This window comes from Pezoporus occidentalis, unplaced genomic scaffold (assembly GCF_034315485.1).
Source record: "Pezoporus occidentalis ecotype Australia unplaced genomic scaffold, CSIRO_AGI_Poc_V1 ctg21, whole genome shotgun sequence".
In the NCBI taxonomy this organism is placed as follows: domain Eukaryota; kingdom Metazoa; phylum Chordata; class Aves; order Psittaciformes; family Psittacidae; genus Pezoporus; species Pezoporus occidentalis.
Window position 1 is genome coordinate 2,387,245 of NW_026913964.1, and position 27,606 is coordinate 2,414,850.

At 44.3% G+C, this 27,606-nt stretch overlaps 1 protein-coding gene across 3 annotated transcripts in view; it reads right to left on the minus strand.

The window, feature by feature from the left end:
- The window catches only part of GALNT16 (polypeptide N-acetylgalactosaminyltransferase 16), a 73,156-nt gene that overhangs the window by 15,919 nt on the left and 29,631 nt on the right, over nucleotides 1-27,606 (minus strand). For all 3 annotated transcript variants that reach the window (XM_062619198.1, XM_062619199.1, XM_062619200.1), the window contains exons 2-10: nucleotides 21,884-22,056; nucleotides 18,671-18,769; nucleotides 12,715-12,782; nucleotides 10,234-10,299; nucleotides 9,140-9,261; nucleotides 6,965-7,052; nucleotides 6,156-6,240; nucleotides 5,017-5,120; nucleotides 489-615 (exon numbers count right to left, since the gene is read on the minus strand). In XM_062619198.1, the coding sequence (XP_062475182.1) occupies nucleotides 489-615; nucleotides 5,017-5,120; nucleotides 6,156-6,240; nucleotides 6,965-7,052; nucleotides 9,140-9,261; nucleotides 10,234-10,299; nucleotides 12,715-12,782; nucleotides 18,671-18,769; nucleotides 21,884-22,056 (932 nt within the window). The remainder of the gene's footprint in view (nucleotides 1-488; nucleotides 616-5,016; nucleotides 5,121-6,155; nucleotides 6,241-6,964; nucleotides 7,053-9,139; nucleotides 9,262-10,233; nucleotides 10,300-12,714; nucleotides 12,783-18,670; nucleotides 18,770-21,883; nucleotides 22,057-27,606) is intronic.

Here is a 27,606-nt window from a genome sequence, read left to right on the forward strand (position 1 = left end):
CAGATTTCACTACCTCTCTAGGGCCCTACACCAGTGCTCAGCTGCCCTCATTCTGAAGCACTTAGTCTCATCTTTTTTCTTTTCCCACCTGTCCTGCAGTGGAAGTTGTCCTTAGGGCTTGCCTCAGAACACATGCAGCTCAGTAAGATCTCTGGACTCAAAAGCACCTCAGAGACAACAGAGATGACTGCTGATACAGAGGGACATGTCGTAGGGCAATATCTACAAATGGCCAGGTTCTCTCTCTGAGCTACTGCTCCCCCGCCTCCATTGCAGGCTGAGGAAGAGCCAGATGCACTAATACAAACAACAGAGAAGGGAACAGGCTTTGTTCACAGGAAACAGCAAGTCATGATTCCCCTGAGATGCTCAGCCATGAGCTGTTCTCCTCTGTCATCAGGCAGAAAGACAACAAAGAATTCAGGCTTATTTAGACATGACCAACATTTAGATGACCTGGCTGCTACCAGGAACTACCCAACACCTACTTGATGTAAGTCAATGCATTTCCCTCTGGGAAGTCATAGGGATGGCGCTTCCTGAACACGTGTCCCACTCGGCTGCAGGGAACAATCTCCAAGCTGCCACCGCACATCCACACTCGGAAAGATAGCTCTGGAAGAGATCCCAAGAGTCACACAGCTGCAGATGGGCAGCATTTCCAAGAAGAGCAATTCAGTAGCGTGCCTGAAAACCTTGCCCCTCTGATCTAGATGTATTAACTCCAACAGCAAAACCAGGAAAAGCAATGGCATGGTAAGAATGGAAAAAACTGTCCTTCCTTTGATCAAATGGAGGCAACCCTTGTGGCTCAGACACTTCCTAGCCTTCTCCAGTCCTACTTTTCAATTCGGTCCCCTGGGCATTTCAGTGAGACCCTTTGACCAGGTCCTTGTGGTTGCTGTCAGGCCTTCAAGATGGCATTTGACAACACACTGAGATCACCCCCACACCCACCTTGTTTTGGACTTTAACTCTCCAGCCCTGCACATGGATGGAAGAAAAAAGGAAGAACTTCCTGTGTAAAGCAAATCATGCGAGAAAGAAAGATAGTTTAGGAGTCAAGGAGAAAGATGAGAATAAGATCAGGGCATAGGCAGTGAGACAATGTCTAGAGCAGAGTCCTCTCCCTCATACCTCCATGTTATCCACCCTACAGTAGCTTGTTGTTCTTGTCCTGCTTGTTTCTTATTTAAAAAACAAAACAAAACAAACCATACAAAAAACCCAAAACTAAAGCACAAAACTAAAACAAAACAAAAAAATCAATCAATCAAACAAAAACACCACCAAAACAACCTCAACCCAAAATAAACTGGATGACTGGGTTATAGTTTGTCACCAGTTGACTCTCCTGGGGGAGCTAAGGGCAGAAATCACTCTAATAATAGTGTGACTATAAAAATACAGAGAGAATCCTGCTACTTGAAGAAATCCAGCTGGTCCTGAAGCTAAATGTAAGGTTTTGTTAAAGGATTAGAAGAACTTTGATGTACAGGTGCTTATTTGCATCACAGAAGAGATGTGACCTCCCTCAAGCTTATACACTGTCCTTGCAAGTTTAATCACTGCCACACCAGAGGGGCTTTCTGCTTTGTGTTTCATGTGGTGGTGAGAAGAGAAGAAAGAAGAAGGAAAATGAAAATTACCTGTGTAGTTTGCTAGTCCTTACCAAAATGGTTTCAGATTGTGTAAACTGATTACTTCAAAAACTTCACTCAGTTGGGATCTCCCTCCAGTAATGCCTGAATTATGGGGCTCTCATGTTTTGAAATTAAAAAGAAATTATGCATCCAGCTCTAATGACTGTTTCAAAGCATGTACACACACTCACATCTTCCCAACTTTCACCTTTCCCCATAGCTTTCCTCTCTAGCTCTTGGGAAAGGTTGTTTAAACAGTGCATTTATTTTTTTTTTTTTTTTTGGGGGGGGGGGAGGGGGGAGAAGATGGTGTATTCAAAATAGCTTCTAAGTAAAAAAAACATTTTATTAGACTATTTTGTGCCATTTCTTACTAGCTCCTACTAGTCAGTCTCTTTCTGACTCTTTCCTAGAGCTTATTATTTTCAGCCTCTTTTCAACAGACAGTTCAGGCTTCTGAGAGAGGAAGGGCTTTAAAAACAACAAAAAAAAGGCCAAGATATGAGTTTCTGTCTGGAAGTGTGTCCAGCTGGCATCTGCCCTCCTGGAATGAGGTTCTGACTCACTCCAGCCTAAAACAAAAACAAAACTCTCAATCTAGCATGTGTAACTTAAAGTGAGTCCATTTCTCAAGGGAGGATTCCTCATGCCATGTTGGCATTTTAGGCATACAGACAGATCGCATGTCCAGGTTTGCAAATGATGAAAAACTTTAAAGAAGGGGCAAAAGAATGCAGAAGAGAAAATGGAGATCAAACATAGCTTATTAAGGACTTTCATCTATCTGCTGATGGAAAGCATAGGAGAACTTCTTGCTGTGTATTTTCCAGGACATGACCTGGTCCATATGTGCTTTAAATGACTTAATCACTGTGGCTTTTCCCCATCACAGTTAAAAAAAAAAAAAAGGGTTTATCAGCTCACACCCAGCTGGAAGGACATTTAAACATCTGGTAATTGTGGCTGGATCATTTCTGTGTATCTGCAGTATGTGCAGAGCTTGTTGGGCTTTGTGCCCTAGCCATACATTCTCTTATCATGATGATGATGGTGATGATTATCCTGTTTCCTCATGGAAAAAAGTTTCAAAGAAGAAGCTGATTAAAAAATAGCCTTTGTGGGCAGGGAGTGGCCCATCTCACCCACCCAAATTAGTCAGAACCACCCTCCCACCTCATTCGCAAATGGTGACCTTATCCAAACACTTTCATTCCCCTCAAAATTGTAATTTGTAGCAAAACTACTGTTTCAGAACATGATTGACATGTAACAAAACCTAGTTTTCAGTTAAATATGGAAAACTGGCTTTTTTTTTTCCCAATGGGTCAATTAATCATTCTGAATACTACAAAGATTAGTACTTTTTGTTGTTAAATACAGGCTGGTTTCTACCCCTCTTACGTGCAACAGCAGCAGGCCTGATGTAAAAGCCACTGGTTGATTTGTTGCCCCACATTATGCTGAAGAGCTGAACAAAAGTTAGCTTTGAAATGGAAAAGTAGTCTGTTTTGCTTTTAAAATACCTTCCCATATCCCTCATCACAGTGGTGGTGAGGCAATGCACCTCATGGACAGGCCACATGAAAAAGCATTGTGCACTTAGCTTTGCCCTCCTTAAGTGAAGAGTGGAGGTACAGGATAGGATAGGGGACAACAAATTTACACGGAAACCTCTCAAGGCAAAACTGGGAAGCCAGTCCCACACAGCCTAGCCCTGCCGCTGCCAGGCTTTGAGAGAGCAATTTGAAGGAGAATGAAGCAATTCTGTGGAGGTTTTAAGCAGCTTTACCTGCAAGAAGGGCTGTGGGTGTGCAAGTAATTTACTGCCACTTACGGCAGAGAGCTCTGCTTAGCATCAAGATACTGACATGCACACCAGACAGCAAGGCTGGGCTCCCACGTGGGCAGAAGCAGACAGCCAGAAGCATGAAGAAATATTCTTCTCCATTCTTTACAGCTTCTACACAGTTGCAGCTCAGAGGCTGGCAGGATGGTCAATGTCTGGCTCTGCAGCTGGAGTAGGACTAGTGACAGCATGAAGCTGAGTTTGGCTGTGCAGAGGAGTTTGAGGGTCAGGAGAGAGGATCTTCATTGTTGGTAAAGGATGCCTCTGACTTCTGCCTACAGTGCTTAGCTGATGCTACCAGCACTGCTGAGATCCCAGTGCCAGCCCCATTTCATATCTCTGTTAAAAATCATGACTATCATAACCTGAAGTAAGACTTCAGAAAACAGAGAACACAGCCACTCATTATTAGATATTTTGTTTTTAAAAAGTAGTGCCTTGATATTCTGTTATCAGCCAAAAACATTCCTGGTTTCAGAGAGGATTTCAGAAAGAGGCAGCTCTCCCAGCTGTATTCAGAGACACTAAAGTTCCCTCTACTTGACTATTTCTTTCTTTCTAATTGGTCCCTCAGGTGCTAGGAAACAGCATATAATTGTTCTTTAAAGGGTTTTATTTACAAATCTGTGACATTTATGGAAGTTGTAAAAACAGATTTTTTGGGGGGCAGTGTTAGCTACAGAAAAGTCTATTTAAGTTGACTGCAAAACAGTCAACAGGCTTTTATCCCTTCAGCTCCACTTGCGTCATTTCTAAATGAATGCACAGAATACTTGAAGTATCCATGAACTTATTTTTGATACTCTTCTTCCTTTTGTCACTAACACCTAGTGACATTGCAGCATCCCTTCACACCAGGCAAAGAAAGATAAATGGAATACCTGTGCCTGGAATTAAGTGCAAGGAGATGGGCTAAAGCACCATGCCCTCTAAGATAACAGCACTTCAGTGTACAGACAACTTTGGGCCTCTGAATTCCTCAGATGCTTGTGATGCCCTAACCTGCTTCAAAATATTTTCATTTGGAATCTTTTTGTACCTGAATTCCACTTATAGAAAGTCTTGTTTTACTAGGAAAAAATATCCTTCTGACCTATCAAGCTGGGAGAGCAACCCAGACTTATCTGGGAAAGAGGAGCAGGAGTAAGAAGAGAACATATGAGGGACCGTCTACTTCAGAGCTGAGACAACACAGACTGTCAAGTGGAGAACTGGAGGAATACTCTCCAAAAACAAGCAATAATTTAAATAACAGGAGGCTCCTGTTTCATACCCATACTGTGGAAACACCAGTGCATATGCCTGTAGGAGAGTGATAGCCCTAATCACAAAAAGCTATGTCCCGTTCACTTTGGTTGAAGCTGACAGCGACAGAATTCTGACCAACATAGGGGTTACCTGACCATGTCCCTAGCCTTACACCAACATACAGATCAGATCGCTTAAAAGGAAGGTTCTGGTAGGCAATGAAGACTGGGAAGTGGTTCTGCATTAGTGTGTCATTCTCCTGAAACATCCTAAACTTACCAAAATTTTCTCCTCCCCAGATGTCCATTTGAGTATCATATTTTCCCAGGTGGTTAAACCAGGACTTGTCAATCACAAAGATTCCTCCTGCTATGACAGGGGTTCTGGAAAAGAAAACAAATGCCCATACAAAATAATCACAAATATATGCTGCACCACCATTTTCATTTGAGAGAGGGGGCAATTTGTCCAGGCCTGACAAATTGTATCTCATTTAAAAAAGGAAAATAGTAGAGCTGGGACCTGAACCTGCAGCAGGCTTCTGAGACCCCCCTCACTTTCCTGCCTTTGTTGCATGGTCCTGCAAGCACTACATAAGTGACGCTGCATCCTTTGCATTTATACAAATACACAGAGTGTGAAGAAATGGCAGCAGCACTGTCTCATGACTGTGTTCATCTACTAGACACAGTGTGAGAGTCACTGCTGCACGTTACTGCTCTTCTGTTAGCAAGCTGGTTGCTTCTGGAGTACAAAACAGAGGGTCGCAAACTACAAAGAGGAATGATACTTTTATGCTACAAACAGGGATCTGTCTGCCTATACAGACAAACACTAACTTTCTATATCAGGATTGGTCACATTCTACATTCCTGAGAGCCACGTACACCGCAGCCAAGCTGGCAATAACTGTTCAGCCAACAGAATCTCTTTTGTCCATGGACATGCATATTTTAGGGGAGGAAGGGAAAAATTCTGTACCCAAATTACTAAGCAAGATTCAGTTGCCAGGTCTGCTTTACACTTGCTGGGTGACTGTTTAGCTGCTTCATTCCTTAATTCTTCACCTGGAAGATGGAGGTAATTAAAAGCCCCCAAAGGGATTTCTGAGGCATTCAGACTGTTGAGTGAATGAGACCACAAAAACCAACATATAGAAGCGGTGTCTTGAAGAGGTGGCACACCTGCAAGCCTAGGATAGTATATAATTGCTTTCTTACAATATTCAGAGAGTAATATGCTCAGAATTAGGATATACACCTCAATACATTCAGAAAACAACATGAAGAGTTTGTTGACATCGAGAGAACACTGTGGCATTCTGTCCTCAGCAAGGCAATCCCTGTGCACTCCTTGCCATGCAGGTAAAGACTTAGTAAAAGCATTTGGAGGACTGCACACTGTCCAGCGTCGGCTACCTTATAGACTGAGTTGGGTCTGTCCTGGACATCTTCTGCTCTATAGGAATCTGCTCCCACTTAAAGTGAAGGCTCCAGTCAAACCCTGAGAAGCAAAAAAACCCATCAAATAGATTTTGGTTATTGTTTTTCTACTAGCTTCAGCAATAGTCCCCACCTTTACATCACAGGCCATCCCTACTTTGCTTTCCTGACCTCCCTCACAGTCTACCCAAAATGGCAAGAGTCTACCCTAACATAGAATTCACCAGCTTCTGTCTGGCATCCCTTAGCATTATAAATCTCTGCTCAATTCCACTCCACATCTTCAGAAGGGTGTTGTCAGTGTGAGATGCAATCGCATTTTGGCCAATCTGCCTTAACACCTCTCTGTCTGCCAAAGTCGTGAGGCTTTAATCAAAGCCTCCTTCAATGTGGGACATTATGTCTTTTGCAAAGAAAAGCCTGCAGATCACGGTATGCATCACATCTTTCAAGATTATAGTTTATTTATAGTTGGCTTGTGGTGGATAGTTGAGCACAGCACAGTCACTAACACTATACTGGTGCTAAGGGTAGCCACAGAACGAGTAGCCTTTAGGAGGCAAGCAGCAGAGCAGCTATCCTCAGCCATAGAAGAGGAAGAAAAGTACCGGTCAGTGTGGGTGACCACAAGAACAACTGCAAGGCTGTTGCAGTTGCAGGTAAAAGAGGACAGAGAATCCATAACGAAAGACCATCACTCCGTTTTGTTGGAAAGATGAAGAGAACATCAGTTTTCAGGCACCATCCCTCAGGCCTAACTTACAGAAGCCACTCATTATACCCACCTCCCCTTAGGTCTGCTGATGCTGCCAGGTAGGCAAAATTATCCAGGCTGATAACATCAATGATTGGACTCACCACCCGGGTATAATCCTGAGGGAGAGAAAGAAAGGGAAAAAAACTGAGTCTGGTTTTCCTTGAATGTCTGGCAAAGCTGCAAGAGATCAGAAAACACAAAGCTGCACATGTAAATCTTTGTCTGGCTTCTCCAGTACAGTTCTCATAGCTGAGCAAGGGATCCATGACCAAGACATCCAAACATGGCAGTACTAGCCAGCTGCATGCCACAGATGTGGGGAATGGAGCCTGGGACACCAAAAGCCAGGACTGCTGCTAAGAAACAGCTCTTTACTTCCTGCCCAAGTCACAGAGCATGAATAATTGTCCCAGATGTTTTGTGTTTGCTTTTGATATCTACTGACAACATATCTTCTGGTCAGCCATTCTTGAATTATCATCAATAATGAAAAATAATATAGTGAAGATAAATAAATGTTAATAAATTATTATAATGATAATAAAATTATAATCAGCCTCGAAATTATTAACCCCCTAATAAAGCATCTTCTGAACTAGTACTATGAATCAAGACCCCATACATAAGAATCATATTGTACATTGAAAAAGTAATTATAATATTAAGATATTGGGAATACTTTATTGCCATTAAGGGTATAGAAATTTACAGTTTTCCCTTGCAATCCTTTTAGTAAGTAGGAGTTGGGATTATAACAATTTTTCAACATCATGAGACAGGGCAATAAAGACAGTCTTGTGATAACTCATATATGTGATGAAACAGCTGGCAATGCCAGAAACAGCATCTTGTTACCGGGTAGCTGCCAGCTCTGTGTCTTTCCTATTAAACCTTCACTTTGTGCTTTGCTTTGGTTCCTTCTGCTGTAGCACATTTGGCCAGGATGGCACGTCCTAGGTCACAGCTTATTCCCCTCTATGTTGGGATGGCTGTACAGCTGGAGTATGTCTGCCCAGCCTGAGCCCCCAAGCACCCACCTGGTGCTCCAGCCACTGATCCAGCCAGCTGACACAAGGATTGGGTAGTGTAAGACTGAAAGCTGAATTAAGATGCACAGCAGAAATATAGGAAGTGGGTCAAAAATAGCCTGACTTGAAATCTACTCACTAAATAATACTGGAGTTAGCACCCAAGCTTTTGCATCTCAGATCCTTCCCTGAAGAAACTAGAGAGGTCCTTTCTGCTTAGGGACCCCTATGCTGCTGTTTCTGCAGCTTGCCTTAAAGAGCAGTAGTAAAATAAACATTTATGGGCTTCTGACATGGAAGATTTATTGAGCAGGATTAAAAAGCAGAAGCTTTTAAGTCTTCAATCCTGAAGTTTCACCTTCTTCCGCTCCTTCATATTACACCAACCAGACATAAATACAAGGCATTAAAGCCTCCAGCCCTTCTCCTGGGGCACATTAATCCATGGCATCTTCCTTTCAGAGGAGAGGATAAATCTCAGCCACTTGCAAGCATGGCTGTGACTTCTCCCATCACCTCTCCTCAGTCTGCTCTTACAGCAGACCTGTATGCCTGCCCCTCCAGCCCTCAGTACAATCAGGGTGACAGCTGCCAATATTCTTGTCTCCTTTTCAGTCTTCCAGCCTCCCATCAATCTTTTGCCAAGTGAACCAGCAAAGGGACATCCCTGCGCTCACAGGCAGCTACTCTGTGCTAGGAAGCTGTCTACATGCAGGTGGGATGTGTTGGCAGCTCAGTGGAAGCACTAATGGAAGAAAGATTTTGGCAGTGACAAGGCAGACGGGAAGGTCCAGCAGTGAGAGGGAAGATGGCAGCCATGGAAAAGTTTCACAGTGTGTGCTGCCAAAGTGGCTATCCTATGTACAGGTTAACACGACTGGGAAGCACAGTACCTCATGTCACCTGCTGATGCACTGCAGTGGTTCAAGCATTCACCATTGCATCCCATCACTCAGCACCTCCTGCCCCACCACACTGGCAGATGAATATATTAGCCCACCCAGGATCTCTTGCCCATCTAGCTCGGGCTGTACCTTACTCTGTAACAGCCTGCCTGAGGAGTATCTGGGCAAGCTTTCTCTTCACCAGTACTGCTGGTGGCATTTGAGGGCAGAGGATCCACCAGCACAAGGCAGGCCAGCTCCATCCATACCAGGGAGGGACATGGTGCTCACCTCTTTTACTCTTTGAAGCATTGGCTGCAGCCACTCACTGTTGACTTCACAGTGACTGTCCAAGAACGTGAGGATGTCAGCAGCAGCCACTTCAGCTCCTCGCACACGAGAACGAATCAGCCCTACAGTAAGGAAAGGATACAGAGGAGCAGGAAGGTTAGGAAGGGAAACAGCTGAGCATCCTTCTGAGAAAATATTGTGTGCAGCTATCACAGGGAAAGAGCAGCACACCAACAATGATTTTGCCTGTCACTTCTGTCCATGCCACTGAGCTTCCATCTGATTCCTGCTGTGATGATAACCCCCTTCCAGTCCTCCCCACTGGTACCTTGTTGCTGCCTTCTCAGTGTCTCTGCCATTAGAGCACCCTACTGTTCCTCTCACCACTTCCGTAGGACCAAGCACTACTCTGCTGCCTTTCTTACTGCTTATCTGCTTTATTCCCGTTGGTCCTTTATTCTGCCCTGTGGTCAGAGATGTCAACTTGGCTCTCAGATGTCTCCTTACTTTCTTACAGGCCATCCCACTACCTGAGATGTTCTTTGTGAACTAAACAATGATTCCTGTCTCCCCTTCCAGATCCTTGCTCCAGGCCTGCTGTGCACCAGCAATTTTAGACATAAGTCAGCACATGTGAGTCAAACTAAAGAGCAGCTCAGAAAGTCAGAGTTATCATTTATGCACATAGGAGATACAGGAGAAATAACTTCCCATAACTGTAACTCGTTATGATATATATGTGATTGTTTTTCCTTTTTCCACATCTCCTTGGTGGCTTGTTAAACTCTGAGTTTGAAAGGACAGGATTTATATCTGCATCTAAATTTATAAAGATCTGAAAATGTAGTTGTTGTTCTAGCCACGGCCTCTGGACACCACTTCTTATTACTTGAAGTATGAAATGACAGCCCTGAAGCCTGAGAGTTGATAAGCCAGGTTCTCCCTCCACAGAGCCTCCAAACTAGGATAACAAATCCTTATACTGAAAAACAAGCTGTAACCATAAGAAACAACATGTAAGCAGCAGGCAAGCAAACCGGGCCATGTGGGAAAACCTGCACAATCTTTGTACTTACAAAGCTTTCCACACTCACCTTCTCGCCGGGTGTTTCGTAGACACTTGACCTTTGGGATCTTGGTAAGGAGATGGCAGTCCTCAGCTTAGGAAAGGCAAAAAACCGCACATTTGGCACACATGCATGAATTATTTGGCTTCAACAGAGAGCTCAAATTAACTGTTTTCCTGCTTCTCCACAGGAGGGGAAATTCTACTTTCACTTAACATCACATTAATCAGCCTGATGGCCTTAATCTTGCTGCCTAAAGAGCACACAGAAGAGCACTACTTGCTTGCTGCCCTCCTCGGACAGCTGAGCCTGTGTTTCCCAATACTCTGAGCAGCCAGGCCTTTGCCCTCCTGCACTCAGCATTTCACAAGAACAATGGGACATGTGCTGGCAATGTGGCACCAAGCACTGATAAAGCAGAGGGACTGTAGGGAGCCTGGGCTACAAATCACCAGTGCTAAGTAAAAGAATGTCCTGTCATATCAAGTTATCTCACCTGCTCTCTGCCTTCAACAGCTCATCGGGGCATTTCCCACCGTTTATTCTGGGGGCAGTTTCTGCTTGAATTCTTTTGATAAAGACCACAGGGATGTGACCCACTTCCTTGGAGACACCATTACTTTAATACATGGATGCCTAACCGAGGGCTGTGCTGGCAGCTTGCGGCATCCCACATTTACATTGCCCAGGAAAGATGATGGGAAGGAACAGCTCCTGGCTCTGGCCCAGCTTACCAATGAGCTCTGAGTCTTTAGTTCTCAAATATCATCTCTCTATTCCTGCCTTAGCAGAGGTCATAGGAATAACAATTTCTAACTTGCTCTTTTCCTTACTCCACCAAGTTCACCCCAGCTTCCATATTTATTCTGTGTTCCTTTCATATCTCGCTACCCCCCCTTTCCCTCTGTCATTCTGCTGCAGACTGAGTGCTCTGGAGAGAATGCAAAGACTATTACCCAAATTGCATCTCTTGGCATGTTCCTGCACAAGCATTTCCATTCTCAAGGATATGGGCAATCTGAAAAACTGTGGGCATCTTGGCAGCTGCTGCATCATCCAAGTGAAGTGGAAGGTGCTCTTAATTACAGAGCATGAAGATTTTGCTGGACATCTGCTATAAGGGAAGGCAACACTCATCTTGGCCAAGTCACAACTTCAGGTATAAGAATCCACATTAAGTCATTCACCTCTAACTGGTGAATGACTCTAATGGAGCATATCACTCTAACTGTAACTCCTTGCCAGAGCTGACAGACTCTCTGTATCTTTGGAGAGACTGAGATGGATATTAAAGCAAAGTGTCAGACCTCAAATATGTTCTAAAGTGCCTCCATGCAGGTACCTCAGAGGAGTAGCTGCATCCACACATATCCAGCTGCCAGTGAAAAAATGAGAGTTGTCATGGGATGGAGCTTTTTGAAAATCTTTCTATTTTCCTATGAGCCTAAATCGGAGTTTCTGGTACCAAAAATCCATCAGTATTGATCTGGAAACTTTGGCCATTGAGAACTGAGTTTTTAGGTGCTAAATGTGGAACACTTGTGGTTATTTGTTGGAAGTGCTCAGGAGCACCCAACTCCAACAGCTGAGCTGGGCGCAGCTCAGATGTTACCCAAATCACATTTCCAGGCCCTCAGAAACTTAAATCCCTAATGTCAGCATCCACTTTAGATTTTATTTATTTTTTAATTTGCCAAAGCTACATAAGCATTTAGTAAGAGCAATGCTTCCTTACCTCAGCAGGTCAAGGTGGGCATTCTCAGCTATCTGTAAAGTGTTCTGAAGGAGTAATTATCAATTATTATAAGTGGCACACAACTGGATTGTCCTTGAATCTAGTGCATATCATGATAGAAGCAAGAAGTCTTCTGTCCCCACCACCTCACCACTACTACACAACAGCCAGGAGCAAGAGCAACTGTACAGATGGAAAGAGTCCATAGCCTCCAGTCTGCAGGTCTGGTGGACTCATGCAGATGACACTCCATCCATGTGCCAAGCTGCAGGAGAAGGTATGGTGCTGTCAAAAGCATTTACCCTTCCATGGCCTCCCACAGGGACACCTGGTTATCTCAGAGGCAGGCATTCTCATCCCAGTTTACCTGCAGAACCACAGGCAGCAATTTTCTGTAGGCTCCATAGTGTGTTCTTGCTCCCTCTTGGTTTGTAATTTCCCACTCTGCTCATGTGCACCCTTGCTATATACATATCTGCACTAAACAGCTCACAGTATGATGCATACTGAAACTATACAAAGATCTCTGGCAACCTGGCCAAAACTGCCAAGTTGACAGAAAGGACAGACCCAATGGAAAGAAAAAAAGGTGAAGAAGCTCTGGCCTCTGCCATGCATGGATGTAAGCTAAACACAGGAAAACTTCCTGTTCTTTTTCTCTTGCATACAGACAAGAGGGAATCTCTCTGTAGGAGGGGGACTGAACAGAGCAACCAAAACCAGGAAAAACAGAAGGTAAGAAATAAGTGCAACAGAAATAGGTCCATACTTACGATCTGAGCTGAAGTCATCTACCAAGATGATCTCCTGGATGAGGCTGGGAGGGGTGCGGTTCAGGACACTGCAGGACCCAGGGAGGAAAAAGACAATCTTTGTGAGCTGCCATGACAATGTAGGACTGATACACCTCCCACCTGCCAGGCTCTGCACAGAGTTCTTCACATCCTCAGAGATTAACATGCTCTGGTACCCTGGAGTCAGAGCGGTTTGATTCTGACCTTTTTGTACCTCTCATTTCTTTAAAATGCTTGAACTAATTTTCCATTACCTTCTTCAAGTTCGTCCCCTGGTTTTACCACAGTTACACAGCATATTCAAGCCTCCTCTAATGCCTCTATGCACAGGCAAGTCCTCATTGCCTTCAACAGGACTGCTCAGTAACACTTAGGCACCCCAAGGCAACAGCTATTCAAACTTTAATATGAAAAACAGAGGCAAACATTGTCCTCCTAGTCCTAGCAACCCATCTCATTTCAGTGCACCTGCTCTTCTGATTTTGAGCAATTCTGGAGAAAAATTGTTGGCTTTTTGCATTTTTTGTTATCCACAGGAAACAGACAAAAAGAGTAATCCCATACTCCCAGGAATGGAGCTATAGAGAAATAAATTACCATCTTGCTAAGATGCATCATTGATGGCTTTGCATACAGAGCCAAAGTTTCTTCAGTTTGGATGGGTTTTCTGCTGTCTCATACAGCAAAATCCTGACTGCTCAGTACCACATCCCTCTCTATTTCAGATCTCTGCTGCTTCATACATTTCTGAGAGTATTTGCATTTTGGGCTTGCATGTCTGCAGATGACTTAACTTGCATTTTTCAAAGCTGAACCTCATTTTCTTCTCTTGGCTCATACCTTTCTGGTTATTCCAGCATGGTGGGGTGGAAGGTGGATGCTGTCCCTCTTTGCAGATATAACTGCAGCTTCTCCCAGCATAGCCGTCATCTGCATATTTTACAGACAAGGGTGGCCTGCACTGAAATTCTTGTCAGTGCAAGCTCAATGCAAAACATAATCAATCCAGACAGGCTGCATCCTGCCGCGTAATGGCTGTAAAATAGTGTTCTACACCTTCTCCCACTAGCTTGACTATTGGCAATGCTCACATTCTCTCCACAAGTTTCAGGTCTTCCAGCCCAACACAACCAGGGAAGAAAAGAGAGCAAACACTTCATTCTCTCTTCCTCACCTGTCCACCAAGTCCCCAGGAGAGAGAAAACACTCAAGGAGTTCACAGCTAATTGTTCAATGCCCAGTTCTTCTCTCAGCTCTGCAATAATTTGCTGTGAATCCCTGGGAAAGGTACTTAATCTTCTTTCCACTTTGTCTTGCTTATCTTTTTAACAAGAAACATAGTAATCCTAGTATTTCACTTCAGTGAGATGCAGAGACTGGCATGATAATCTATTACTATTAGGCACAAAATGCTATTAGAATTCAAAAGTCGAAATGACAATTGCCTTTTACAGCAGAAACACAGATTGTTCCCCCCTCATCTCATGGATTCCCTACCTCTTTTGCCTTTTCTCGCAGTATCAGTGTCTTTACGCTCTTGCATGACACCATGTCAGCATTGCCAATGAGTTTCTCGCCTCTGCTAATACATCCATTCCTCATCAGCTCACAGATAATCTCCTTTATTCCGATGTTAGCAGAGAAGCACCCTTTTTTCCCTTGTTCCAAAATAATCTCTTTTGCCATTATTTGAGTTGTGATTGTAATGAGTTGCTATACCAAATGCTCTAGCACTATGACAGCATCCTTTTAATTAGAATTTGTACAGGATGTCTGCATAGACACTGACAGCTGTTCAAGTCCATTGACCTAAAGCCTAATTATTCACCTTCACATTTGCACCAAAACCAAACAGTCCCTGCAATACTTACTGAAATAAAAAATAAAGAAAGGGACCATACAACAAAGCAGGTAATTTTCCCTTCTGCAAGAATAGTCACCGCAGAAGAAGTGATTGTGTTGCTTAATAACTAATCAGACAAATATCAATCACACAAAATGCCTTTTGAGTGACAGTTATTTCTGAAAGAGAGCAGGATGTCACTGGTTTAAGAGTGACAGATATGTCTTGCCAAGGAAAAGATATCATGCAGGCAAGCAGCTCTTGACTGACACACATCTCCTGCAGGACCAAAGACACCAGCAACGAGACATTTGAACTGGCATATTTACAGGTGCTGGTGGATAGCCCATTCCCTTTTGTTTTTTCCCTACTCCCCTTCTTATTCTCTTGCTGGATATATTTAACCAGTTGTCTCCCACTACACTGAAAACGAATAGTCTGAACAACTCCCTGCATGGGGCCGTAGGACCTGGGTCAGCATGGCCTGTTGGTGCACTGGCCTGGTCCTTCTGGCAGCTTTCAGGCTGGGCAGCAGGTCCTGATGCCCTTGCCTCAGGCAGAGGAGGAAGATGGCTGGAGCCCACAGCAGCAGGCAGGCACGCAGCACATGCTGCCTCTGGAGACCAGGAGAGACAAGCAACTGGGTGCTGGAAGAAGAAGTTATTTCTCCACAGAGTCACTACTCTATTTTTCCCCTCTCCCTCATACACAAACATCTCTCCCATCCTCAAGTGGCAACAGCAGCACATCACTCCTATTGCTTCCACCCAACAGCAGAGATCCCAGGGGCAGAAGGGAGAGCCTAGCAGCTGCTGAGCTGCCAGAGGTGCTTATGTGAGCCTTTGTGTGCATACATGCAGGTGGGGGTTAGCAAGAAGGGTCTGAATATCAGGGTCTGGTCCCTACAGCTGCTGTGTTTAGATCACACTGAAATGAACAGTGATGCAGGAGCCTCACCCCTGAATCACTTCCCAAGACCAGCATTACCACTTAGCTGAGTTACCTTTCAGAGCTGTCAGAATAACACAGTAAGATAGTATCTGACTCAGGGGAGCACATACAGGCTCTCCGAGTTCTAATTTTACATCATTTCAATTCCAGTACCCTTTTCATATATTTCTTCCAAGAACTTCCCAACGTTTTATAGATGATGTTTGAATGCTCAAGTTTAGGCACTCGACAGCCACGCTTGCAAAGATCTCGGGTATGAAAACTTCAACTGGTAGTACTTATTCTGCTCACCTCTAAAGATTTGGCCTCTTAAAGGTTTTCAGCCATAGAATAATTTGCTCAGTGCTGCCTATTTCCATCAGCTGGCCTCTTCCACCCCCACTTCTTACAGCATTCCCTTAGCATAATTATGATAATTAAACTTGGGAAGAGGCCCATAACAGTGGAATCATATTTGACTTTCACCAGATGCATCTCAAATGTTTAATTCTAATTATCTAAATAACCGTGCTCTACCTGGCTTAAGAAACCTCTTATGGATATAGAAATAATGACTAGCTGCAAGCCTGACTAGTCATCAGGTAAGAAGGCAGTGCAAATTTATGCCTCCTGTTGCTTAATATCACTGTGGTTCTCTGCAGACACACAGCCAGGTCATAAAACCAAATGGAACAGAACAGTTCCTTTGATAGCTGACTTATCCCAAAGTGCTGCGAACTAATTACACGGTATTTGGTGCATTGTCTGTGTATGTGAATTGAGCAATAATTACATACACAGCAGTAACTCAGCCTGGCATTCAAATGTGTTTTGCTGAAAGACAGGACTCTCAGGTTACAGAAGAGGTCTTGAAGAGCACTGTGAAATCTTCATCTCCCTCTGTAACATCAGTGTCAACATACAAGGGAGACTTAGCTTTATGCCTCTTCTATCACTGCAGCCATGACCTGAACCTTCACCTCTGTGCATGGTTGTCAAACCTCCCATGCCTCAAAGACAAGGCTGCTAGCTGAGGCTTGGTTTTGTGACACTGGAAATACTCTGGAGCCCAATAAGAATTCAGCCTTTGGGATCCCTTGTCAGGCAGGGATAAATCATAGATACCTCTGCCATTTGATGTAAGCAAGGAGTAAATCAATCACATGCACTGGCTATAAACCATCTGGTAATGAAGACTCCAGCTGTAACCAGAGGTCTGGGAGGTAATGCCATCCACCCCACCATTCACAGCAGAGTGCAGCCAGTTCCTCCCAACAGCACTCCTCTGGTGGCAGCAGGACTGAAGGCACCAATCTGAAAAGGTGGGTTATCCATTTTTCAAGGTCTTTTTTGGGGGCTCTGGGTTGCAGGAGACCACATCTGAGAGACTGGTAATACCACATCTTGAGAGGTGTGTCCATTTGGGGCTTCCCAGGACAAGAAAAAGTGGGACATGCTGAAGCAGGTCCAGTGAGCGACCACTAAGACAAGGGTCTGAAGCATCAGATGTATGAGGTGAGGTTGAAAGAAATGGGGTTGTTTAGCCTTGAGAAGAGAATGCTCAGAGTGATTGCAGAGTCTCCATTCTTGCAGATACTAAAAACTGATCAGGCGTAGGCAAAGGCAACCTACTCTAGTTGACCTTGCTTTGAGCAAGCAGTATCTTAATGCATCAGCAACACTCATCTGCTCATTAGTACACCTCACCTCCATAGGATTTGGGTATCAGTCTCCCCCTCTATGCATTACTGCTGCTCTGAATATCATCTTAACTATCATGGCATCTGACTATTTGATTAAGTGCCTTAAGATTTTCTTAAGTATCCTACTACCATGGTTTCTGAACACCTAACCGTTTACTGTCTGACCTTTGCTGTCATTGGCAGAAATCTCCTCCCGTTGCCCTAGCAGCACTGTGGTTCCAAACAAATCTGCTCATTTTCTGAACATTGGCTCTGTAGAACTCATTTTACGGTTCAAATGAGAAGGAAATGATAGAGGTAAAAAGGCAAAATGTGTTAATGCAATATATAGAGGTCTCTGGAAGCACAGCAGCACCAAACCTGGAAGACAGAAACCCAGCCTTCTAGCCATAAGGCCGACTTGAAAAAGCCTGTTATTTATTCACGAAGCACATTTCTCTAAGCCCACAGGATATGTCAGGGGAAGAAGTAGTGATGATGAATAATGCATTTGTTAGTGATACCGTCAGCTCAACCTTCTACCCGGACAATTCACTCTTCCTTCAGCCTCCACAGGCTGTTCTGGGCCCACTTGCACACTTTAGAGACCCTTTGAGAAATTATTTGAAAAGTCAGAGAGGGCAGATGGCATTTTTGTGTGTAAAAACTAAAATGAAAAGAACCTTCACGGGTTCTGCAGGGATGATGGAAGTGGGGGAGGGTGAAGGAGCAGCTGGGACATTGCTTTGTGGTACAGATAACTGCATGCTTCTGTCTACCTGGGGATGCTGACAGGCCCTATGCCACCTATTTACTTGGTTAGATTCACCCACAGCCAGTACTCAGATATGAGGAAACACAGGTACAAGATAGCAAGTGTCTTGCAGGTTCGGCAAAGCCTGTGTGCAAAGCCCAGGGAGCATCTGGTGGACCATGAGGTGCAGCAACTGTTCAGCAGCAATTGCTCAGACAACAAGGGCTCAGTCTCCATGAGACCTGAAGTTCATCACCTTTTGCCTGAAAGACTTGTGAGCTGTGCCCCTGCCCTCACTGAGCCAGCCCCAGCTCCTGCAACATGTGCCCTAGCAGGGAGCAGGCTGCTTATTCCTATTTATGGAACACAGTCCCTCCCAAGCCCCATTCCTTAGCTACAACTAACAACACACTGTGTCCCCTTTGGCTCCCCCTCACTCTTCCAAACCAAGTTCTATTCCCACCTGCAGTAGACCCTTTTCTGATACCAATGTATCTCCCCATAGAGGCTATGCAGTGGCTAACTGCAGATACCCTGTCTTTGAAGATACACCCACAGTGCCAATTCAAGCCCCTGACCCGTCCGAGTGGGCCAACTCTAAGGCAGACCACACGCACTTGGGGAACTACAGCTACCCTGCTTGGCTATCTGCTGTAAAAAGCCTAGCCCTCCACCAGTGCCCTTCCAGACACCATCATCTGTGCCCAGCACCCTTGCTGAACTCACCTCTTCACTGTGCGGAGCAGGGTAGAGCGTGCCTCATTGTGGAAGGTGATGATGAGACTGGTAGCTGGCAAGTCTGTGTCATATCGTACAGAAGTGCACCTGCAACACAGAGGAGCAGAAGTGTAAGACAAACATCAGCCACCTGCAGCTAGTGCAGCAATGTACCTAGAGTTTCTAGCGGAGAAGAGTGTAATATGCTAAAATCAGGAACAGCACAATTGAGCTGCAGCAAGGAAGACCTTAGCAGCTCCTGCACCAAGGCTGGCAGAACTTAAAAAGAACTGTGCCTGATGAAAGGCAAAGTTTGGAGGCTGTGATACCTAAACTCAAACGCTGCATGCTTAGGAGGGCATATGGAGTTTTATGGGGAACAAAGTTTCGACATCTTGGGCTCTAGTCCCTGGATTCACCTGCGATTCATGTAAAGTCTTGTTTATTCTTGCATAGGTCATGTACATGCTAAGGATGCATGGAGCTGGCACACCAAGGCATCACTGTATAAAGCACTTCAAATTGTTTGGACACTGGACTTAACAGAAAGGAGAACACTATCTAGCAATGTGATTTGCATCAAGCAGTTGCAGAAGTTCAACACTAATACCTCAGCTGGCAATGGAAAGCAATTCCTCTCATCTTCTCATCTGACAGTGTAATGTTAGGTGCATACACTCATACTCGGAAGGAAGGGCTGGTTGCACCAGGGCTGCACATACCCTATGGAGAACAAACACTCTTGGGGGAGAACAACTCACAGATGTGAACCCTGGACCCAACTGTGGCAGATACTAAGAATGGCAGATTTGGGCTGATCTGCTCCTCCAGAGTGTCTGTCTTCTTAGCTTCAAGCCAGTGTCAAACAGCAGTTAGTGTGCACTAATGGTCTGCTCAATGAAGAGCAACTGAAATTGTGGCCTAGTGTGTTTAACAGCTTAAGGCCACATATAGACTGAATCCATCCTTGGGAAAAATACAATTCAGTTCTTACAACCACTACCTGTCCTTTCACATATGCTTACTATTCTTTTATGGCTATTACTAACCTGTTACTGTTCTTGTCATCACATTCAATCCTGCTGGTTTATGACTGTTTCATTGCAAGATTTTATTAAGTGGACTGCAGTGTCTTTCAGCAATTTTAACACATATAAAGAAACCTTGATAAAGAATAAAGTGGAAAACCTGAGACCAGACAGGAGACATACCACATTTATTGTTGTTTTAAAACAACTCTATGAGGTAATGCATATAAACTGTGTTGGGCATCAGGAAGTGCAAAAGCAGAAAATGCTGGCGTATATGTTATTTGGGGAATTCTTCTCAAAAACTCAGCATTTTTACAGCATCACAGAGGACAAGGACAAAGTCCGTGCTTGAAAGCTGACCCTTTCTTTGCTTTGGATCAAAACCTAGGTACGTGCTAGGTCAGAGGAGCTTGTAGGATGTATAGTTAAGTATGCCAACCTTTGCTTGAGTGCCTGAAGAAAAAGTGACATATTAGGGACCTATTGACCCTCTCACTCCTTAAATGGGGAGCCAGGTCCATCTGTGACACATAGATGGCCTTTTCTCAAACCACAGTCTAACACTTCCAGGGACAGTGATTCCACCACTTCCCTGGAACAGGCTCCCCTCCTAGGCAAGTGGTAGAATCCCCATCCATGGAAGTGTTCAAAAAACATGTAGATGAGGCCCTGGTTTAGTGGTGAACTTAGCAGTCCTGGGTAAAAGATGGATTTGATGATCATAGAGGTCTTTTCCACCCTAGTTCTATGATTCTATTTCATCTGAAGTAAGTCCTAATCCTAAACTGCCACCCCAGCCACCATTCCAATAGTCTTACAAGACAAGGTACTCAAACACAGCTCCTTCATTCCCAAACTGCCACCTCTGCCAAAGGGAAGAACACAAAAATAAGTTTTACTGCTCTGATTATACTCTACTTTGGACTCCCCATTGCTGAAGGGAATCCTTGCAAAGCTGGCGCTGAAACGGCCATACATTTCCAGGGAATCACCTGTATGTTTTTTTTCAGACTAAAGTGCATAGATAAGGCTTTTCACAAAAAACATGCTCTGCATGCTACCGTGGATCAAATTAAACAGTAATTCACCTTTGAAGCGAGCTGATTTTAGGCCACAACACAACAGCAGATTAACGAAACAGCAGTTCTGCATGGCAGGGAGACTTGTCAGTAATCAAGGACATGATACCTCTGCCTCTGAGTCATTAGAAAGCCAATCCCAAGGACTATGCTGGGGAACAGGAGCACAAAACTTTGATCTCATAACCCAGGTCGTGACTGCTTGCATTCACAAAGCAACTGAGTGCTGTCAGTGAGGGCAGCCTCACAAAGCTCTAGGTCTCCTAACATCCCTTTCACAGTTTCAATCGGGTTAGATGCCTGTTTTCCTATTTCCAGTGGCTGTGAAGTTTTGCTTTGCAACCCTTGGTAGGGTTTAGGCTGCAGCCCAAATAGACAAGCATTACAGATATTGTTAGCTTGTGTCTGGTTTTAATCTGTTGTCAAGTAGGCTGTTTTACACTGCCCTATCACTATCAAACCTACAGTTTTCAAGGTACAACATTATCTTTTTGTGCTCCAGAAACTACAAAATAGTTACCTGAGCACTATCAGCAATTTAAGGATGAGTTTAGTCAGCAGAATAAATTCATGCTCAGTGAAACCAGACAGAACAATGAGCACTTTGCAAGCCATGAAATATTCACTGTTATTTGGCCATTAGTTTTATCTTCACCCAACAGACTTCATCCAAACCATCGTGTCCAGGCTGGAAAGAAGGCACCAAACTAGCTTCAGCCAGCCAGAGCACAGCACATGAAGAACACCAGAGTAAAGCAAGGCTGCAACAATGGCATATTTCACAGCCAGGACAGAGGGTCACTAAGGGAAGCCATGAGCTTGAAGGCAGTTTTGCAAACAACTGTCAGATGAGCAATTTGATCTGCAATGGAGGGGCTGTGCTGAAACATCAAGATGATGTTTGGACCTTAGAGGAGATGCTAGAAAAGCAACAAGCTGGCACTGAGTTAGTCAAGGGTTTCTTCACATTTGAGACCTTTCCAGATTAACTGTGAAATACAGGAAAGAAACAGATGGATGCTGGTGAAGAAAACCCCCAACCACCCTTTGTCAACATTGCAGAGCAACACAGGAGGAGGCAGTGGCCTCCCCACACCAAGGTTGCATGGTACCTGTAGTGCCTGGTGTCCCGAATGGGCCGATTGCTGCTGAGTTTGTCACTCTCTAGCTGATTAAAAGCATGCTGGCGGTAGGGGTCTTCTCCAGCCTTCAGCACCTTTGAGGACAGGTAAGCCTTCTCATCAAAACCTCTCCGGCTGTTCTCTCTCTGGGGAGCCCTTGTCATCTAGAGCAGAGACAACCATCAGAGCATTAGGGAGAACACCCAGCTCATGTTTAGACTCAGGTAATAATGTTCCGATACACAGACACTAAAGCAGGTTGTTTTCCACACATCTGGAAGTGGCTAAGGTAAAAGGGAAGGCATTACAGACAAAAGCTTGGAAAGGAAAGCAGGAAACCTTCATAGGTGTAGTGCTATATTTGCCCTTTCCAAGTAAAATCACAGGCCTCACTATCCTTACTGACTGAGCTTGGGATGACACCTGCTGCTCCTGATAACGTAGGTAGAGCCAAATTCCCTTTAGCACTTGTTGCACAGAATGTGCAAGACCGCAGCCGCTTGGAAACCCTCCCAGGCAACACAGGTTTGAAAGCAACCTCCAGCCAATGTGGCTGAAACACGGTATTTTGAGGAAAACCAGTTACAGTCTGTCAGCAATGACTATCACATACAAGCAGCTGATTTCACAGGTTCCCTGCTGTGCCTTGCCCAGCTTTGTCCACTCCCACAGAAGTCCATGATAAAGCTGGAAGCTGCATGTGACTGTCTCCAGTTCCACATAAGAGCTAAAACACTTGAGCCATCCCTTTTTACTCCTAATTTTCTGCTAGCTTCCCTAGGCCACAGAGTCAGTGCAATGCCAGCCCCTGAAGACCATTCACTAGGGCCACCAAGAGGGAGGACAGGCACAGTTGTAGCCCATGCTGAACTCTTAGATACAAGATTCTGGTTGGAAATAAACTAGAAACTGCAAAATACTGGCTTCTAAAGCAATCAGGACTGTTTCTACAGTAAAAGTATAACACATTGTCTATGGTAGGCATTTGGTAAACAGAATCATGAAGAAGCCATAAAGTGCTCCCAGCTTTGTACAAAGAAGTGCTAGATGGAGCTCCCTGAAAGTGCTGGAAAAGATGGATTCTGGTACATTCACATCTTATCCAAAGCGCTGGATAATCCCCAGATCTTGAGATCATTCTCTGTAAAATAGCCCTCTAATACTAGGCTCGATTACATTTCTCCTTCTACTATAAGGCTCCTTTTAGGAATTTTAGAGGGCAAGAGACCAGGCACTGGTCCCCAGTATCACACAGGGTTTTGGATGAGCCACCTTAGTGGGCTAGGAAACAACTCAAGAGATCCAGCACCACGGCAAATTCCTTAAGCAGAAGAAAGCTTAGAAGAAGAAACATCTCTGCACCTTTTTCCAAGAAGGGCTACCCTGCAGTGCAGACAGGCATAGGACAACCAGGCAGTTGGGTAAGATTATGGCAAATGAATTCAGTGTAGAGAAGTGCAAGATAATGAACATTAGAAGATACAAATTGAATTACTCATACATATTGATGGATTTCAAACAACCGTGACCTCTTGGGTTACAGATCTGAGTGTCCCCATGGACAACTCAATGAAGCCCTGAACTCAGTCTGCTGAGATGAGAAACACAGCAAATTGAGTGCACTGAAAATGGGACAGAGAGAACTGAAACTCTGCAAAACACTGATGTACAAAAATTAGTGACAGCTTAGCTAGCCATGGCCAGAGTGCAAGTTTTGCCAAGCTGGTCTTTGGAAGGAAGCTATTGGAGAGTGAAGACAAACTAAAGGTTAGAAGGTTGGATAGAAGATTAATACAGAGAGGGGGGAAAAAAAAGAGTGGTCCATAAAATTATGCCTAATACAGCCAAGGTCAGCCTGACGCTCAGGTGTCCCTTTCTTACCATACAAGAATAAGGCAAATGACCATTCACAGTTTAAAAAAAAAAAAGCTCACCACTACTTTCAACACAAAGAAGCTTATTCAACTGCTGCACAACTAAGCTGCTGCATACAGGTTTACCCCATACAGCTGATTTCACAGCCTGCTGCCTAGACTCTCCCTTGAAAGTCTAATTTTCAGTACAAGGAGGAAAATAATTACTTTTGTACCTCCCCACAGCAGGGCTCAGGGCAGGACTTGGCAGCCAGGGATCATCCTACACATCAGACAGGAGTAGGGCAACTGGGGGGCATCAGGGCAGGGCCTATGGCTTGGCAGCACAGGGCTGTGGGTAGCTGAGAGCCCCTGGGGTCCTGGGCAGGGTCGGGGGAGCCCCAAGGAGTGGGCAGGGACAGGAAGGTCCATTAGTGCCCTCAGGGCCATGACACATCTAAATTTGAACTTTTAGGGGCAATTTCTCTAGATACTACAGTTCACATGTTACTTCTATGTCAAATTTATAAAGCTAAAAAAGAGCACTGGAAATTAATTGTCAGTTAAGAACAATTCTCACTTTTATCTCAGCTAGCATCAATTTGTGCTCTCTTCAAACAGGGAAAAGGGAGGATTCAGGGGATGATATCTCAGAGAGCCTAGCTTCAGCTTCCTGAAAGACAGCTAATCAACAAGCAATCAAATATCAATCTATCTGTGAGCACCAAGAAGATAACAAGGTAATAAATAGGAGCCAACTGAGATTTGACAGAGAGCACAACATGTCAGACCAACCTAATTTTCTCCTGTGATGGAGTAATCAGTCTTAAGGGTGTGGAGGAGCAGGAGATAAACACATCATGACTTTGGCAAGGCTTTTGATAGAGGCTGGTAAGATATTATCATTAGCAAGGTAGAGAAATAGTAGTCTAGATGAAACTACTGCAGAATGGGTGTAACTGGTTGGAAAGTCACTGTCAGGGCAGAATTGCTAGCTGTTCACTGTCAGAGCAGAAGGGCTATCATGAGAGCAGGTCTTCGGGGTTTGCTCTAGATCCAGTGTTATACAGTATTTTCGTAAGCACTTCGGATATTGAGACAGCATGTTTGTCATATCCATAAGAAATTCAGCAAAAATGTCAGATATGTTTGGAAACAGCATTAGAATTCAAAATTATCTAACCCACAGAAAAAAACCCCACATCTGAAAACAATAAATGCCATTTAGTAAGGGCACCATAGACCTCTGCAGTTCATCAGGTCCGTGTTAATACAAAACATGGCAGAAACAGCAAGGTAGCAGAAAAGCCCTAGATACTATAGCTCATTATAAACCACATAACAGCAATGTCAGGTTAAGAGAAGAAAGCAAACACCATCATGAATGGAGCCCAGACAGGAACAAGCCTGGCAAAGCGAATATAAAACTTACCTTTAAGGACTGACTTGCTTTATCAGATTATTTTCCTAGAATATAGATGGTTGGCTACAGGACATCTATCGTTATTAATTCAAAACATACTTGACAGAAGCAGCACAGGTTCTCTATGAAATAAGTAGTCAGTCCCCTGCCAAATCCTCTGAGGAGGGTAGACTGACATCCACCCCCTTTTTCCTCTCCTTTCACATTGACACCTCTCACTTCAGGAAGAGGTCAATATAAACACATATGAGCTTCAGGCATATTAAAGGCACAGGATGTACAGCTGATTGCAGGGTCAAGTCTTTTATCACATAAGCAGGACATTCCATACCCATAAATCCTTTATGCAGCTACAGAACATGTACCTCCATGCCTGAGGCTGGAACTACAAGTGGGAGTTATGGGAACAGAAAAGCCCAGTTCCTTCCGACTGATGCTCTGTGAGAGACCAAAAAAGAATTTGCTATGTGAAAGCAGAAATAAATAGGTACTAGAAATGTGAGTGTCTAATACTCCTTTTCAGTAACAGAATGGACTGAGATCCTCTTCTGCTCTTGAAAGCACATTCTTATTTGTGTTTTGACATGGCTCAAGAGACCAGAAACAACTCAAATAGTGAAATTAACTTTGTAAGCATGGGATTAACGGAAAGGAACTAATGCCACGCACATCTATGAAAACCTGAGAGCCTCATTTTTCAACTAGCACCATGATACTCGTCTAGTCCTAATCACTTGTGAAAGAACAAGGCTATAATATCGACAGTGCCACTCATCTCCGTGCACTGTCACTGTCTGTCATTGGACACAGGCACCCCAGCTCCAGTATCGTGCAAACAGTCACACTAAACCAGAGCAGCTGGGGGCTTTAGGGCTCTAAGATACCTTTTTGTAGCAGCAGGCTTGGGCAAGTGAAAAAGGGATAGCCGTACTCCAACAGTCATGAGGAGTCTTTACTTACTGGAGTAAGGTGTGCAAAACTTTCAAAGGTAAGTGCAATTAAACATTTTACACGTACTGTAAAACTAGTCCAACAGCAGTTTTGTATGACAGGACATATACTTTGCAGCTCTTGCATATCTTTCTTGCAAATGTTTAGAGCTAATACAACAAATTGGAGCAGGGGACTGCCAAGCTTCTCTTTTGGTTTAAGCTCATTTTCATGATCGTGTTAGCTCTGTCAAACTCCATAACAGAAACTCAATCACAAACCATCCCCAGTGAGTGTCTTTAGCTGGAAGAACTGACCAACCAGGAAGGTCTAATTGACAAATATGGACACAAAGCAAGCCAGGGAGTAACAACCTTGCCAAACCTTCCTCCCGGTTAAAGCCATCTTCAATTTACCCTGCTGCCACAGCCACACATACTGCCAGGGCCATCACCCCAGCCCTGCTAGCACCTCCATCCCACCAGCCCTTCAAGTCCACCCCTCCCGCAGCAGACATTTCCCTACTGAACTGGTTTAATGTCAGTTTCAGCCCATTGGATTGCTGACTGAGCAAATCCTCTTCCTTCATAGCAAAGATCAGGGCTCAGTCGCCTCTGTAAAACACAGGGGAGCTGCTGGGGCTGCACCCTATGAGATTTTGCTCCATGGGCTCACTCCACTTGCTCCACAACGCTGTTCCAGAGATCTGAAGGCATGTCCCAGAGAAGACAGGACAGCACAGCACCACTACCAACAATCAGATGTGGTGGTACTGTGCAGTGAGGTAGTGCTTGGGGATGCTAAGAGATAGGTGCTGCTCAGCTCTGTGACCCATATGCTGGCACATGGATGGGCTATGCATGGCACAGAGCACAGCTGATTGCTGCAAGAAGTCCCAAGGAGCAAGCTACTCTTGATGAGCTGAATATGCAAGATAGTATCTTGTGAAGGCCTGTTGCCATGAGGATTTGTTTTAGAGAGTGTGTTGCATTTCCAGCTGGGTTTAGGAATCCCAGTGCACCCAAGGCTCTTGTTATGTCTCATGAAAGAGTCTGTACACTTCTCTGGAAAACTGCTCAAAAGACTTTAATAGAAAAGCTGTGCCTGACAGCACAGGGCTTATTTTATTCATGCTTTGTTTAACTGCGTAAATTAATTGTAAATGTGGTTTAGGAACCATGCTCTTATGGAACTTCTGCTATGAAATGTTAATAAAAACTACCATAGCTAAATAGAACCATCTCTGTTCTTCAAGAAGTGCAAGTGCTGACAGAGGAGCTCAGAGACCAATCTGGATGTTTTGTTTGTAGCTTGCACAAACTGGACTAACACAATGGAAGCAGTAAAGCTACTTGAATTGATCAGCTCCCATAGGCAGTTAATAGGGCACAAGAGATTTTCTACTGCCATCAACGCTGGGCAATCTTGAGACATGCTGCCAGTTCAAAACTGAGCAGGAAAGACCAGTGGTGAGCCCCCAGCAGAGGCTATTTTCAATGTCCTCTGAG